At 43.1% G+C, this 16,119-nt stretch overlaps 1 protein-coding gene across 1 annotated transcript in view; it reads left to right on the top strand.

Annotated features, from left to right (window-relative positions):
- Positions 1 to 16,119, top strand: part of POMGNT1 (protein O-linked mannose N-acetylglucosaminyltransferase 1 (beta 1,2-)) — a 230,324-nt gene that overhangs the window by 139,819 nt on the left and 74,386 nt on the right. Inside the window, exons 13-15 of the mRNA XM_078671701.1 lie at positions 4,104 to 4,162; positions 7,998 to 8,070; positions 11,274 to 11,402. Of these exons, the coding sequence (XP_078527827.1) occupies positions 4,104 to 4,162; positions 7,998 to 8,070; positions 11,274 to 11,402 (261 nt within the window). The remainder of the gene's footprint in view (positions 1 to 4,103; positions 4,163 to 7,997; positions 8,071 to 11,273; positions 11,403 to 16,119) is intronic.

Genomic DNA, 16,119 nt, shown 5'->3' on the forward strand with positions numbered 1-16,119 from the left:
TCCTAAGCCAATCTTCTCGCCTTCCTTAGGCCAGGAGAGTGTCGTAGTCCAATCTGATGCGCATTTGTCCTCAGATAAGACTTCTGCTTTGGAAAGACCTCCTGTCCCAGCAATTGGGCAGGCCCGTGCATTCGAATGTTCACAATCTAATCCTCCCTTTGTGTAGATTGAGCAGCAGCATCCAAATGATTTGGACCGGCTGCAAGGATGAATCCACCACCTCGGTCAGCACAATGCCTTTCCAAAAGGTCGCTTTATGCTGGGATAAATTTGACTTTATGATGGTTGTTTGTTTTTTCTTTCATTGGCCAAGCAGGGCCTGGCAATGGGCATGGTCAAAGGTTATTTGTTGACCCTTTTGCACTTCTTTTGTTTCCTGATCAACTCTCATTAAGTCACATGTTGTGATGCAGTTTATAAAATATTTGAGGCGCATATTTCCCACCAACTATGTCTCAATGGCACATGATCTTGACACTTCTCATGTGCACACCTTTCGAGCCTTTGCACAGCTGTTCCTTAATCAGGCTCCTAACACTGAGAGCTGCTTTCCTCATTGCAAATATGTCTGCATGCCACATGGGTGCCTTACAGGGAACATTCAGTGTAGCTGCCCTACCGCATCTTTTTCTTGTTAAATTGGTATAGAGGAAGGGGGCGACCTTCCTACCGAAGTTTGTGACTCCCTTCTATGTAGGCCAATCGATCACTCTTCCAGCTGTTTTTGCCGCACCTCACCCCTTGAAGGAGGAAGTGACTCAATTGCCTCATCTTTAGGAGCGTACTGAGCTTATACATTCATCTCACAAAAGTCCATTGCGTCAAAATCTGGTAAGCTCAAGCCAGGAATCAGCCCTTTGAACGCCTTTGAGCTCATTCCACCAGGACTAAGGCCGCTACAACAGCTTTTGGTGCTAGTGGTGCCTGTTCTGGACAACTGCCATGCTGTGAAATGAGCATTCAGCATTTATGCACAAGTTCACATAACACTATTTTCTGAACTGGTGGTGTGACCCTCACACTTAGCCAGTTCCGCAGGACGTTTTGGTCGAAGTCCACTTCCTAGACCCTCTACCTTTTGGAAGGTACAGTTGAGGTCTGTACTCTGAGGGTGTGGAATCTGCAATTAGAAGTACATATCAGAAAAAAAACAGTTACTTACCTTTTGTAACCTCTTTCTAGCAGATATTGTTTCCAATAGCGGATTCATCACTGTCTATCTCCCCATTCTGTAAAACTTCTTTTTTCCCATCTAAAGAGCACCTGCGTTAGAAATTCAGCATACCGTCTCAGACTGTTAGTTCTACATTCCTCAGTTGAGGGCACAAAAGGGAAAAATGCAGGAAACTGACTGACTTTGTTGCACATGTGTAGCACTTGTATGTTGCTCTGCTGAGCCACTTCGGGAGGTATGAAGTGACTGCTGAGTCATACAGGTCCACATATTGGTGTACTTCGCATTTCTGGAAGAATTCTCTCATGTCCAGTTTAGTGATGCTATTTTAAGGGCGAAGAATCTTCTTTAGCATATCCACCAGAAGGAATGTTACAGATGGTAAGTAATTTGTTTGCCTGTACCCTTCTCGCCCCACTGTTTTCTGAGCCCAGCATATGGCATCCCCTGGCCATGCCTCACTTGAGTGGTCTGTTTTCGGTGAATTCAGCGGGGGAGTTAATGTTGTCAAACAGTTCACTGATGCCCTGTGGCTTGGATGTTTTTGATCCTCCCACCTCTTTCTAGTTGCCTCCCATTTAGTTATTAGTATAAGAGGCCACATCTGCAATTGTCTCCAGGACATCCACTTCTACGTCTCTGACCAGAAAAAAGATGTTTTTCTTTTTGAGTTCACATTTAATCTTTACAGACCTATGGTGGCATCAACTTTTTATGGGTAACCCTAAATGGCTTACCGCTTCATATATATAAGACCAGTCTACTTTAAGGGATAGCGCTGCTGTCTAAGGAATGTAATTTGGCTGAGCTCTGTAATTTAATATTATGCTATCCTTCCCCGCCTAAATAGACTAATTTTTTAGGGCAAACTATCTGCTTGAAAGTGGCAGGATGGTAAAATGATTGGAAGTAGGATGCAGAAGTGAAGGTTACGTGAATTGTACCTTTTATAAAAAAACATTTTTTTTAAATGATATGAGGACTTTAGTGCTTTATAATTTGAACAACATGTGAAAGCTAGGCTGTTTGACACATTGGGATACTGTGCTATAAAATGCACTGTTTGGGATCATTTGTTTCAACAACCCTGTCCCTACCTCCCACAGACCCCTCCCTTTGAATTACAATTACTCTTTAGGCTTGGGGTTGCTTTGCATCAATTTTTTGTTTTGAATGCCATTTCTGATCTGCTGGTGAAGTCTGTGTAACCACCACGCACTGCTTGACTGTAGGACTTCTTTGCAGTGATCTGGTACATTTTGTGAATACAGCAGTCCTGATAAATTAGTGAAACAAAACGTTTAAAGTGCCCTAAATGTGAACGTGATGAAGCATCCCTAAAGGACACTGCTTTGAAACAAAGGGGAGATGTGTGAGTAAGCGACACAAACATTGTGTGAATTTGAGGATGTGATTAAAGATTCAACTCCATTAAGTGCTAAACAGTTGAATATGTTCTCTCTCTGGACCTGGGGGGTTGTTCTAGTAATCCAAGTAAGATTCCATTCCCTTTGATTGACCTTACTCTGTTCCAGAAGAGTTAATTTAATTCATGCTTAGCTAGTTTTCGAACGTTTTGCCAAGTTTACTCCAGAGGTTTCAGACATAGATTTTGTTACTCTTTAAGTATCCTTTTCAATATCATTTGTTCCAAATAAAGTTATACCACTGATGCTAAAATAGCTTTTGGGTACTATGAGGAAAGAATCAAGAACACATAAAACAATCAAAACAGTTCTGTATTCCTTCCTCTGTCAAAAGGTAAACTGTTTCTAAACAGCAGATCTACAGGTAGATTGTAGCCTCTGTCCCCATTAATCAAACCAAAAAGGTGATGGGGGAACGCTTGTGTTTAGTGTAAACGACTGGCAATCGCTCAGAGAATCATTCCAAACCATTATTTTTCTGTGCCACTCTAGACAAAGGTCTTCCTTATGCAGATCAGTGGTAATCCTGCCCCTCTTGGAAACAGTCCATCCCAAACTGCCAGGCAAGGCAACCCACCCTCTTCCTCTCCCAGAAAGGAGCTCCAGAAGCCCAAGTGAGACCTAGTTGATGTATATTTTGGATCTTGTGCCACATGAAGCAAGGGGACCTCGTCTGGGCATAACCTTGACTGATTACGGCATTGCATCAAAAAAAGTAGGACAAAAGTTACCTAGTATGATTCACTGGTTTAGACTATTACCCAGCATTCCTCCATTCATGCGTTGACCCCTTTAAGCGATATATCTTGGCCTCGTCACAAACCACACTTGACCAATGTACCATAACCAGACGTTTGCTCAATCCCTCTTTTACTAAGAGTTCTAATGCATGCGCTTCCTATCACCTCACTTTATCTCACAACTTCTGTTATGTCAAGACTTACAAGACTGGAGGGCAACTTGGATTCCTAATAACTTAAGGAGTGACTGTTTAGGTTATGGCTCAAAACTACAGTCTAATTAAATCGGTCTATGTTCCAAAGCATCCAGAGGTAATGCTAGTTCATCGTGGCCTTTTGAAATATGAAAGGCGCTGCGGAAACATGAGTTAGCCTGTTATATACATGAGCTAAATGTTATTGCTCTCCCAAGAATGTAACTTTGAAAACATTTTCAAGTAGACAAACGATTGTTCAGGTAAACAACATTTGTGGTGTATGTGTATAGACTATGCTGCCTCAGTTGAAACAGATCAATTTGGCTCGGTATAGGCTTCGAGTTTGGGAAGAAAGTGTTGTCTAATTCCAGATCGCAATGTTATATAGGGAGGTTGTAAACAGGCCATTATCGCTTGACTTTACATCCCAAAATGTTTCAGAATCTAGTGTACCGCAGCTATTTACAAACTTGTAAAATGCTCTGTTGTGTTTCTATTAACTTATCCTAGTGTTGACTTGTATTTGAGCTGTTTATGGATAAAATATTTTGCTTCTTTTCTACAGGACGCAAAGTTTGCTGTTGTCCTTGAAGAAGACTTGGACATTTCAATAGATTTCTTTAGGTACGGTTATTTGTACTAAAGTGCCCATGATTCTTACCTACCTGATAAGATGGTTCAAGATCTGGGAGAGGGGTATTTGTTAGACTAGGAGTAGAGGATGTATTACTTCCACCTGCTTTCAACTCATCAAAAAAATTCAAGTTTTGGTCTTTGGTAATAGGAAGTGTAACATTATGGTCTATGTACATATAAAACAAGAGCTTGTTCCTCCCAAATATTGAGGTTATAAATGTTAATTTGTCACTTTCTTAGCTCTCACCGCCCTTTTGTTTGAATGCACGTTCTTTTTAAGTGCTTTAATTTTTCATTTTACATGAGGAAAGAGGAGGAAGGGAGACAAAAAGGTGGCAACAAGAGAGCACCCAGTTTAATTATATTATTTTCCGTAGACATAATAGAGATAATATACAGGTTACATAGCATATTATTGTGAACACAGATGAATAGACCGTGCAAATCAATAAAAGACAACACAATATGCCTTCCACATTGAGTTTGGAATTTCCCCAGTGTTTGAAATTTCCTCTTGGTAGTCTGGGCTAAGAAAGCCAGATTTTCTCCTCCTGTCTGATTAATAGTGGTCAGAAAATTCTCTTCAATTCACGATTCACAAATATGGATTGGTGTCTGTGTATTCTTATATTTCGTTATTCTATTGTGAAATATGGCATGGCATTAGTCTAGCTCCTAGGTTTCTTAACCAATTGTGTTAGGCTTGTCATTAATGGGGATTTAGTTGCAACTCCCATATGGTCCAGGGGCAATCTTTTGTAATCTGGAGCAAGTAGATACTTTTGCTGATCTTATCCATATGATTAACCACATATGTATGCCGATGGATCACAATATTTATGCATACTCCAGGAGGGAGAACAAGCAAAATGTGTTATTCAGCATAGAAACATCCTTTTTCAACAATTATCTTTTTGAAAATGTTCTCCAAATGTGCTGCTCCTCTTTCTGTAATCTCTGGTGTTGTCCAATGTCTTAATTGAGAATGACAAAAAAAAAGACTTCTGTTGTTAATTGAAATATTTATATGAAAGTTTCCTGACCTCTGTGGTCTCATATAGGTGCCACAACACCAACGGGCCCTCTTACCACCACAATTGAAAATGTATATCCATCATCCCTGTGCAAAGTCTAGTTTGCATTCTGTAGGAAACGGCGGTTAGTTCTTAGCGAACATTTTTAAGTCCCAATTGAGTAGTTAAATTGACCTTCATGAATGCCTAAATCTGAGTTATGAATGGAATTATCGGCTGGGGTGCCTAGACATAATTACATACTTTTGCAAAAGATTTGGCAAGGATGATCAACTATTCGTTATAGAGTGATGCAGAGAATACGTCTGGTCCCTGAGCTTTACTCCAAGGCTGTGCTGTTATTGTGCACTTTGCTTTCTCTGAGGCTTATTCGTTCTTCAAGAAAATCTTTCAATAATTTCTCTGTAGTGGGGAACTGGACGTCTGCTTACACATTTTATGTTGTAGAATAAATTATAAAAATGGTCCCAAATGGGAAGTGTGTGAATGAGATGGCATGGAAATAGTAGCTCGGCCAACACTAAAGACATCACATGAATTTTTTTTATACATTTATATTTATTATATGCTCTGTCCTCTCCTGACCCCATATGTCCCTCGGCGAACTTTGCGATCGGAAGGCCAGCACTTGGTAGTGGTCCCTCGGATAAAGTGCTCGCGGATGGGCGGCCGCTCCTTCCTCTATCTGGCGGCGAAATTATGGAACACCTTACCTTTCCAGTTACGTGGCTTAAATGATCTTTTGATGTTCAGAAAGGCCATTAAGACCCATCTTTTCCTTTAGACTGTTCTGTTATGTTATAGCCACCACACTGTGCCAGAGGTAGCCCTTTTTCTTACTTATAAAGCGCCGGGACGCCCCTTAGCTGGGGCAGCTGTGCGCTATATAAAAATATGTAACATAAATTAACATTTACTTCTAAAATCTGGTAATGCAAACATCTTTAGACTGGTGAGGACCCCCCTTTATTGTTATATGAATGTGTAAAGAGAGTAGTTAAAACTTGGACACAGGTCCTGAATAAAACGTAATATTACCGTGTTGGGTGTGTATTTTGTAGGGAAAGGGACAAGTAGGCACTGGATGACTCCATCTGGTAGAACTCTCAGGCTGGATGTCTGAATGTAGTTTATAATTAGTAGGCGTTCAAGAACGCAAACAAGAACGCAAACAAAGCCTGATAAGAGCGATCTGTTGCTTTATGCTTCTGACAACATACCAGCACTCTCGGCCCTCTTTGTAATCAATTTTTCTTCGTTTTATTCTTTTCACCTAAATGCGTTCAAATGTTGGTTTAAGTGATGGATGGTAAAGATGAAATTCTTAACCAGCGGCAATTGATCTGGCCACCATGCATTCCATCATTATTGCTGAATGTGAGCTCAAGAAAGGGATCAACCAAATTCATGTGACTTGCCCTCGTCCTAAAAGTAAGAATCCAACTCCGACTGCTTGACCAACTTCCCACTGAACGAGAGCACACGCAACCCTAGACAAATTTAGGCCATTTTTGGCCTCATTACAGAGGTGCTGCTTGTGTACCATAGCTTACTGTGCTTTACAGACCTAAGTCTGGACATTTCTGTGCATGCTGTAGACTCACTGAGAACCAGGAGAAAGGTGAGAACCCTTGTTAACCATTAGCAGTTCCTCCGGGTGAGGGTGAGCAATTTGTTTGCTCGCTTTGTCATTACTGTGGGACTAAACAGGGAAAAGATCAGACTGCCCAATAAAGGACCATTGTGCCCAAACTACTATGCAAGGTCCTTGCTGAATGGGAACACGAGGAAGCAAGCCAAAACATTGTTTTGGCTTGTTAGACATCTTACTTGGGCAGTGAGGTCAAAACTTGTTTTGGTATGGTTTCTCTTTCTAGAGTCTCACAGTGAATAAAGCACTGTAAACTGCAGGGCTCCTCGGAACAATTCAGCCCAGACAACAGGTAGCGAATGGAAAGCTTTGGGTACAAAATTTAGCAAACAGTTTTAGATGAATACAGGTGCTTTGCTGTGCTGCAGCGCTATAAATGGCATTGGTATGCCAGAATATAGGTTCTGAAGCTCACTGTACTATTGAGATTAAAGCTGCAACTCACCAATGATGGTGGACTAAATCTGGATCCAATTTTTGCCTGTTTCCACTGGCACTATAATACTAATTTTCAGTTCAGAAGTGATGAAACCAGGGTGCTGCAGAGCATACTGCTCGACTCTGCCTGACATTTATTTTGTGTATTGCGACTAAAATTATAATGAAGGCATCCAACCAGATTAGTGCACACATATGCATCGCTCAGGACCTGGACTGACTGATTAAGGATAGTTAGGCGTAAAACGGGCATCGGCTGAGGCTGGAATAAAAATAGGTTGGTATGTTAATGACGAGGTAAGTGCAACTGGAGATCTGATTCTGAAGTTTGTATGCATCTACATTGTTTTTTCACCTTTTTCCTTCCTGTAGCACACACAGAGGTACACAAAGCATCTAAACATCTCTTGGTTGCCTTGCCGTCACGCTAGCTTTAGTTACTTTGAAAGAGGACTGCAATCATGTGGCTTGGCGGGATGTGTTGCTCTTTCATGTCCTCCAAGGTATCAGCCCACACACACATTTGACAGGAGAGTAATTTACACCAACCGTGTCTCTAGCGCCCTCTATTTTTTATTTTGCCTTAAATTCATGTAGGACAGTTTTGATTGTTTAGATCAGGTGCCGGCAGGGATTTATTGTATGCCCACTCGTTATTGAAACCAAGTAATTGTAGATATATTGGCTTTTATTTCCTTAGTTTTCTCAGTCAGACACTCCACCTACTGGAAGAAGATGAGAGCCTGTATTGCATTTCTGCATGGAATGATCAGGTAGGTTGGACTTTTGAGGACAAAAGATGCTGCCTTTCCCTGCTCTAAAGAGAGCCACACACTACAACTTCCAGAAATGCACACCATGTAGTCATCATTAATAAAATCACTAAAATCAATCTAGATTTCTCTTTACTCACCCAAATATGACTGAACTGTCCGTCCTAAGGCCTGATCGACCACCTAGAATCCCCTAGTAATCCATGCAGGCCAGATAAAGACTGTGGAAAGAGCGGAGCTGTATTACGCCAAAATACTCTCTTGCACAACACCTATGCACAATTATTTTGAATCCTTTTCAACGAACTATGAATCTTCCCTAAATTGAATCACTTATCGTCATACCCTTTACAAGCTACCATGGAAAACCAAAGACTTTCTCAGTGAATTCACAGACTGTATCACAGAACAGCAAAGCCCATGCAAGGAAATCTCTAGCTAGGAGAGGCTCACCTAAACTGGGGGCTAAAATAGGCTGCTTTCCGCTCATTGCATTATCGTCTCGATAACCACAGCTTGTCACTACTGCAAAATAGCTAACCTCTTCCTTAATGAAAATGTTCTAGCAGCCGTCCATAAACCGATAGTAGTTGATTGATCGGATCACTCTATCCATATCTCCGGAGTATGTAAAACTTCACAGCCCACTGCAGAACCAATGTCTAGATTCCCCTTCGATTCGGTCACTGATGACGTCTGTGCTAATCTAATAGATCGTAAATCTCGCACTGGGGGCACCCGATTCTCAGTTTTGGCCCCCCAGTTCTGGAACAGCCTTCCCCTCTCTATTCGCTCTATTCCTATTTTCTCCCATTTTCGTAAGGCCCTTAAAACCTTTCTTTTCTCTCAGGCATTCCCCGGCTAATCCTTCTGGGTCCCTCTGTTGATACTGATGAGTCCTCAGCGCCAGGAAGCCGCTTGGCCGCAGCGCGCTTTATTAAATTTCTTTTTTCATTTCATTTCATTTTATGTAATGAACCTCCCAAGGGGCAACAGGATCAAGGCACTGTTTTTGCAATACGACGAGGCCATCAAGCAAGCTAAGGATAACATAGCACCTCTTAACCCAAGAACATCTTTGCCCAGTGTTGACAATCTATGGTGCTCATATGAACATTTAAAAAAACAGTATCCCTGGAAACTAAAAAGAAAATGGACCTCTGACAAAACTCAGCAATCCCTGTCATTATTAAAGGTTGCAATGGAAAAAATATGAACAAGATATTATCCCCTCAAAGGCCCAGTACTCTGGGCTGGACTAGCCTTTTATTGATCCGAGATTTCCACAGTGAGCTGCAGCCATTTGAGACAGACTTTGAAAGGCCATGGTAGAGGTTGCTGCCAATATCACTTTCCGTAGCTTTCGGAGTTTATTTACTGCAAGCACGGGGAGGTTCAAGAGAGTAAGAGAAGCAGGTGGAAAAGAAAGATCTGAGTAGTAGAAGGAGAAAAAAAAGAATGGATAGATGGAAACAGAGTGAGATGGGGCTGGTGAGTGGGGGAGGAAAGGGTTTCTGTGCAAACTTATATTTGTGTTACTTTTAGTTCCCAAATTCGACACTCCCTATATTCCTAAGACAAAATCCTCAACTCCCTAAACAAACCAAAGTACCTATTCCAAACCGCTTAAAACCATGAAATATGCCTCAGACCTTAAACAGCACAAACCAAATTTGAAGAGCGGCAATAATTCTTCTCTAGCAAAATCAGTTAATTGAGGATTTCAGTGCCACACACAAACAGATAAACTGCTAATTTATGGTCTTTCACAAAATGCACATAATGAACTGAATTTGGTTTAATCGCTGAAGATAATCTATTCAGGATCAACAAAAACCTAAAACCAAGTTATCATTTTGAGACCTCCAGCCAGAATCATTAAAAATAACTTCGACCCCTTCAGTGGGGCATGGTGCCAACTAATCAACGCATCTCAAAATTCCTTTCAGGCTCAATTCACCCCACTCTTTGGAAAAAAAACACACAAAAAAAGATTCAAACCTAAATGTTCCCTGGCCTGGCAGTTCGGGTTGGACTATTCCCATGGGGAACAGGGTAAAGACTGATTTGCATATGGCTGGTTTGGAACTGGAATGGCATGGGGAGCAAATAAACGATGGATTTAGGCCCAGATCTGTCTTGAGTTGAATGTTTGACATTGTGCAGCATTCTGCCCATCAATTATTTTTGCATTTGTCACCCCGAGTGGGACGGGTATGGCCAGACGTGGGTCTCGTGCTCTTCATGCCACTGTAGTCGAGCTAACCTGGCTGATGATGCCCCGAAACCGGTCACAGGATGCTTGTTTCCTGTCCAGAGAGGACGTGGCTTGGCTGTTCAGGCTGGCCTGTTCCCATGAGGCACAGGGTCAAGACTGATTTGCATATTGGCTGAGTCTAAACTGGGGTGGCATGACAAACAAAAGAACAATAGATTTAACCCAGATCGCTTGACTGGGGATGAATGTTTGATTTGCTCTGCATTCAGTCCATTATCTGTGTGTCTTTTGCCTTCAAAGAAAGATAGTCATCCCAGATTGTCACAGTCTGCAGTTGGCCAACTTCTCTAGGTTATGAAGTGTTACTTTTGGGCTGGGACGCTTCAAGGACAAATGCAACATAATGCACATTAGAATTTAAAGTGTGACAATGTTTGCCTTATTTTTGTTTCTTGGGTGGATCACGGGTGTAAACATGTATTTGCTTTTTATTTTTATTCTGCACATCCGCAAAGTCATCCAGTAATACAACGTAAAACAGGGCTTACTTCAGGCTACAAATCACAGGCCCCCACTGTATTCATGCTTTACAAAGGTTTTCTCCCCTTTGTATCTGCAATATCGAGAGAAATGCACATCATAAATAGTTGAGCAGGACAGAGTACTGTTGGATAGCCGCACATTGAAAGCACAGGAGTTGATCGTGAAAGAGATGAGATCAGTGTGAGTAGTGATATTGGAAGAGACATAGTGACCGACAATGAAAGTGTTATGCAAATCTAGAAAAGGAGTATAAGGGTAATAATAGCCTAACTGTGAAGACAAGGAAAAATACTTGAATTGATGCACAGCTGGATTGCTACAGGGCCTCTACTAACTGCGTAACAGTGTTGTTCTGCCAGGGTTGTTCTTGTCTAATCGATTTGCCTTTTGTAATTAAATCCCTATTGCTTGCGAAATAATTGAAGTCTGTTTTGCTATTTAGGGTTATGAGCACACAGCTGAAGATCCTTCCCTTTTATATCGTGTGGAGACCATGCCAGGCTTAGGATGGGTTATGAGGAAAACCCTTTACAAAGAAGAACTGGAACCCAAGTGGCCCACCCCGGAAAAGGTGAGTGCCAGAACATTTATAATCCATGCAGTGAATTACATTAGTTTGCTTTTATTTGCTGGCAATTTGAATATGGCTACCCCCTTCAATGCCCTCTGCCTCATGATTAAGTGATGTACACAATAATTTAAATTAGCACATAAATCTCTTGTTCATTAACACCCACTGCAGATATTGTAAGGTATTCGAAGCTAGATTGAACCTAACTTGGTCTCTTTCAGCTTGACTAATTGTATTGGAAATGAAGATAAGAATAATACAAAACTAGTGTCTGTGTGTTTGAGACTAAAAAGTAATGTTTCTTGCTCAAGATGTTCACGCCATTAAGAAATGCAACTGTCCATTTGTCACATACAAATACCAAAGCAAGGAATGTCTAGCTTATCATTCTAAGGGATTTCTTAACTTTGCAGGCTGACATCTTTTATTTCACTACCTAAGCAAAACACACAAAGCATGTCCTAAAAGTGACATTGCAGAGACCCCAATTGCTAAATTGAAAGAAAGGTAATTTTAAAGATTCATAACAACTATGTGAAGCTACTTGAAGTAAAACAATAACCGTTGTTCATAACTCTGCAAGTAAGTTCTTTATCAGTGTAATATTTGCTTTATCCATTACATTGTTTTGAGGTGCTATTCCTGTGATATCAAGCAAGTTTCTTCATGTTACGCCACTGTCCTTGACTTTTGAGGTTTACTTTTCTTCTTCGAGGCAAATTAGGACTGTGATTGGAATGTACTTCTTGTTAAATGTATGCACATTGCTTGAATGGCATCAAGTTATTAGATAATGGTGAGTAATATCTATGTTGAGACTGACTGGACATAGGTGCATCTTTAATCTAACTAGCTTGATTACTGAATATATACATCTCGTATCACCATTTTTGTATTCTCGACCATTTAATAGATCTGGGAAAGCACAAGCCATTTTGCAATTTTAGCAGGGTGAGGACTTTTAGGCAGATATAAAAGTGGTAAGAGAGGAGATGGAACTTTGTGCAGCAGAAAGTCACTTCCAGCAGCAGCGATCAAGTCGCTGGAATGAGTGAAATCATGAGACCGGCTTAAGGGAGACGAGGAGATTTTGGTCGTAGGAGGGAAGGTTTTGTGGAGGGACATATCTGTTCAACATTTGCGGCAGATATTCAGTAGACATATTGTTTATGTCTCTGAATACCAGAATTAATAATTTGCATAAAGCCTTTATAAGAAATCCTTCATTTGTATGCCCCCCCCAAACGTTTTCTGCTCTGAGAGTGCACTGACCCTTAAACATGTATGTTTGATTGACCTACATCCATTTGGCATAGACTAACTTCCTACGAAGTTCCTAAAAATAGTACCATGGTTACTCGGGCCTATAAGTTAGTGTACCTTCGAGGACTGCAGCACTTATTTTGCCACTCCGAGTGGGACAAGTTAAAACATGACTCCCATTCTCCCACTGCAGACTGGCTAGGCAGTTTAGAGTTGGTAACTCAACTTTGCCATTTTAGGCAATGGCAAACCCTAAGCTCCTTTTTTAATGTGCGTAAGTCGCCCCCAAAGCAGGCCTATCAAGTCCTAAGGCAGGGTGCAACATATTAAGGAAGTAGAACATAAGTTTAACATGTTCTGGCAGCAAAACCCCGAAATTGTAAAAAAAATTCTGAGAGAGATAGAGTGGTAGGTCTGCTACACGCTGGCATCTCAGCTGTGCTAACTTCTGAATAGGACTACCAAAGTTGGTACTTCAAGGTATCAAGCAACTTGTTACATCTGAAAGAAACACGTAGTAGATTCCTTACCTTAGAATTACCCCTAGGCGTTAGACTAGATCCAGAAAGTTTTCGTCAGCAGTACCCCTGCATGTCGGAAGGTGGCATCGTGCGGATCCACGTCCATTGTAGGTGTTGTGACCGCCGGGATGACGTCGCAGCAGCTACTTAGACGCCGCCCTCGTTCGCTGACATCCGTTCTTTCTTTTTCCGTGTCCAGCAAGCGCTGATCCGGGAAGTGGATGCTTTTCATGGTCGTCGCAGTGTCCTCGGTCGTGATTAGTGTCCAGTTGGAGATGGTGGGCTGACTGGTTTCTCTGGGGGGCTGGGGTCTGCTGTGGCATCTTGTGTGTGGTCGGCTAAGTTGTCGTAGAGTGTCCTGATCTTGAGGTGGAATTAAGTTCCAAGCTTGTTGCAGAGGTCTTGGGGTGATGTCTGTGGCTTCGTTGCATAGTTTGGTAAACTCCTGTATGACACTGAAGAGTTCCTTGGAGTTCGTGGAGTTGGCGAGGATTTTGTTGTCCATGAAGTTCCTTTTGGTTGTTCTGATTTCGTTGTGGTAGTGCGTCATGGAGTCTATGTAGGTGGCGTTATCAGTGGTCTTGGTGTTTCTCCAGTTTTTCTCCAGACGTCTGCAGGTGCGCCTGGTTTCTTGGAGATTGGTGGTGAACCAGGTGCCTTTCCTGGGGTACTGTTTGCTGGGGTTGCGTAGCAGGGCGAGTTTGTCCGCGCAGTTGGAGATCCTGGTGTGGAGTCCTGTGGCTGTGGTGTTTGCATTGGGTGTCCAGGTGGGGTTGTCTATGGTGAGGGTGGTGTTCAGTTGCTAGTCTTTGACCTTGCTCCAGTTCCTACGTGGTGGGGGGTGGCGGGGTTTGTTTTGGTGCCTTGGGTTTGTCGACAGTGAAGAGGACGCAGTGGTGGTTGGTCCATGGTGGTTGCGTTGTGTGGCTGAAGCGGACACTGTTGCCTGCAGTTGAGATGGTGTCAAGGGTGTGTCCTGCTCTGTGAGAGAGTGTGGTGACGAGTCTGATGTTGACAAGGTTTTCCCGGAGGATGGTGGAGCTAGGGTCGCTGGGGTTGTGCAGGTGGAAGTTGAGTATGAAGTTCATTGATGCGATGGCATGTGGTGCGATGAAGTCTGTGTTGGCGAAGGGTGGCCTGGGGTTTTGTAGACTAAGGGTTCCTCGGAGTGTGGTGTTAGGGCTGGTCTGGATCTGGCAGTGCAGGTGCTCGGTGGAGGGGAAGTTTTCGCTGGAGGTGGTGAGGTGGAGGGTGCTCCTGTGTGTGATGGCGAGGCCTTGTGGTTGGTTGGGGCGGTCCTTTCTCTGGATCTTGTATCCGTCCGGGATGGCAGTGTTGATGTCGGGGGCAGAGGCGGCGTTGGTCCATGTCTCCTTGAGGAAGGCGAGGTCGGGCGAGAGTGTAGAGTTCATTCCAGATTTCTGTGGCGTGTTTGTGTACGGAGCGTACGTTGGGGAGGATGCATCTTAGGGTGTAGTCGGGGCAGTTGTAGGCGGTGCCGGAAGTCGAGGTTGTTGCAAAAGTCTGGCGGCAGTGGAGGCAGGTGAACTGGCCGTGGGTCGAGGGCAGCGAGGCATGTTGGCAGTCTGTGTTTTCCAGGGTTGAGTGCGAGGAGGGCGGCAGAGTTGTAGAGGTGGAAGGTTGTGGATCCAGGGTTCCTGGCGCTGATGGCGGACTGGCGCAGACGACTTGCCTTAGGCACGCCAGCGGCGTGACCACACAGTGGACGCCATTAAGTAGGGGAGGGGACAGGACTAGAGGTAGGGAGGCGGGAGCGGGGGCTGTGTCGGGGGGAGGGGCAGCAGTGGCAGGAAAAGGCTGATTTAAATTAAATTACAGAGAAAAAATGTAAATAAGATAATCAGGAGAAAACCAAGTAAAAATGGAATTAATAAAAATAATCGGTACCAAACCAAGTGAGCAGAGGGGGACACCAGGCGGACTGGGCTGGATCGTCTCTGAAGCTGCAACAGGCTGCTGGCGCGCACCCTGAAACGGGAGGGCTCTGTACGGAGGTGATCCGGTGATGAAGCAGAGCTGCTGGGGAGAGTGCTGGCCTGGACCAGAGGTCCAGGTTTCACACACGCTTCCCAGCAGCGGTTGCCATTATGTAGGGGGGGTGGCCGCAGGGATAGCAGCGACCGGAAAAGGCTGAATTAAATTAAATTACCCCAAAAAGAATTAAATAAGATAATCGGGAGAAAACCAAGTAAAAATTGAAGTAATAAAAATAATCCGGAGCAAACCAAGTGGGCAGAGTGCGAGGGAGTTAGAAGTATTGTTCAGAATAAGTTACTTACCTTACTTAATGCTCTTTCTGGTGTATACTCTTACCACCATCCCGCCTCCCTATACTGTGGAACGGGCTCTTTTCAATCTGAAAAGTTACCAAATTAGAGATCTGCCCTTTGGTACAAACGATTGGTTATTTGAGCTCTGCATTTGAGGGTTTGGGCTATGTTGAGAATGAAACTGACATCTGCATAGCGTTGTCAGTGCAGAGCTGCACAACACAACCCGCTGGTGCAATGCGCCTATGTATAAATATCTTCTGGATACAATCTGGCACGTGGAGATATTCTAAAGGTGAGGATTCTGCACTTAGGTAGAGTATCTCCAGAAAGAGCGTCAACTGAATATGGGTAACGTGTTCATGACTTTCTTTACTGTACGTCTTTGAGACAAAAATGATTGTATGAAAATGTGGTAGCGTAGACTCGAGGCTTGATTACCTGGGCTCTTTAGAACCCTGAGCTTGTGTTACATTTAGGACGTGCTACCCGTGTTTTCGCCACAGTGCATTTTTAACTGCATGCACCAGGCGCCGACCAAGACAGTGCGCCCTGTCACAAACACTCTTGGGGACTGATAATTTGCTTCAAAGCCTAGTTTTAAGTCTCTCTATGGGAATTCAGTATTTTGGTTTCACAGAT

This window comes from Lissotriton helveticus, chromosome 1_2 (genome assembly GCF_964261635.1).
Source record: "Lissotriton helveticus chromosome 1_2, aLisHel1.1, whole genome shotgun sequence".
Classification (NCBI taxonomy): Eukaryota; Metazoa; Chordata; class Amphibia; order Caudata; family Salamandridae; genus Lissotriton; species Lissotriton helveticus.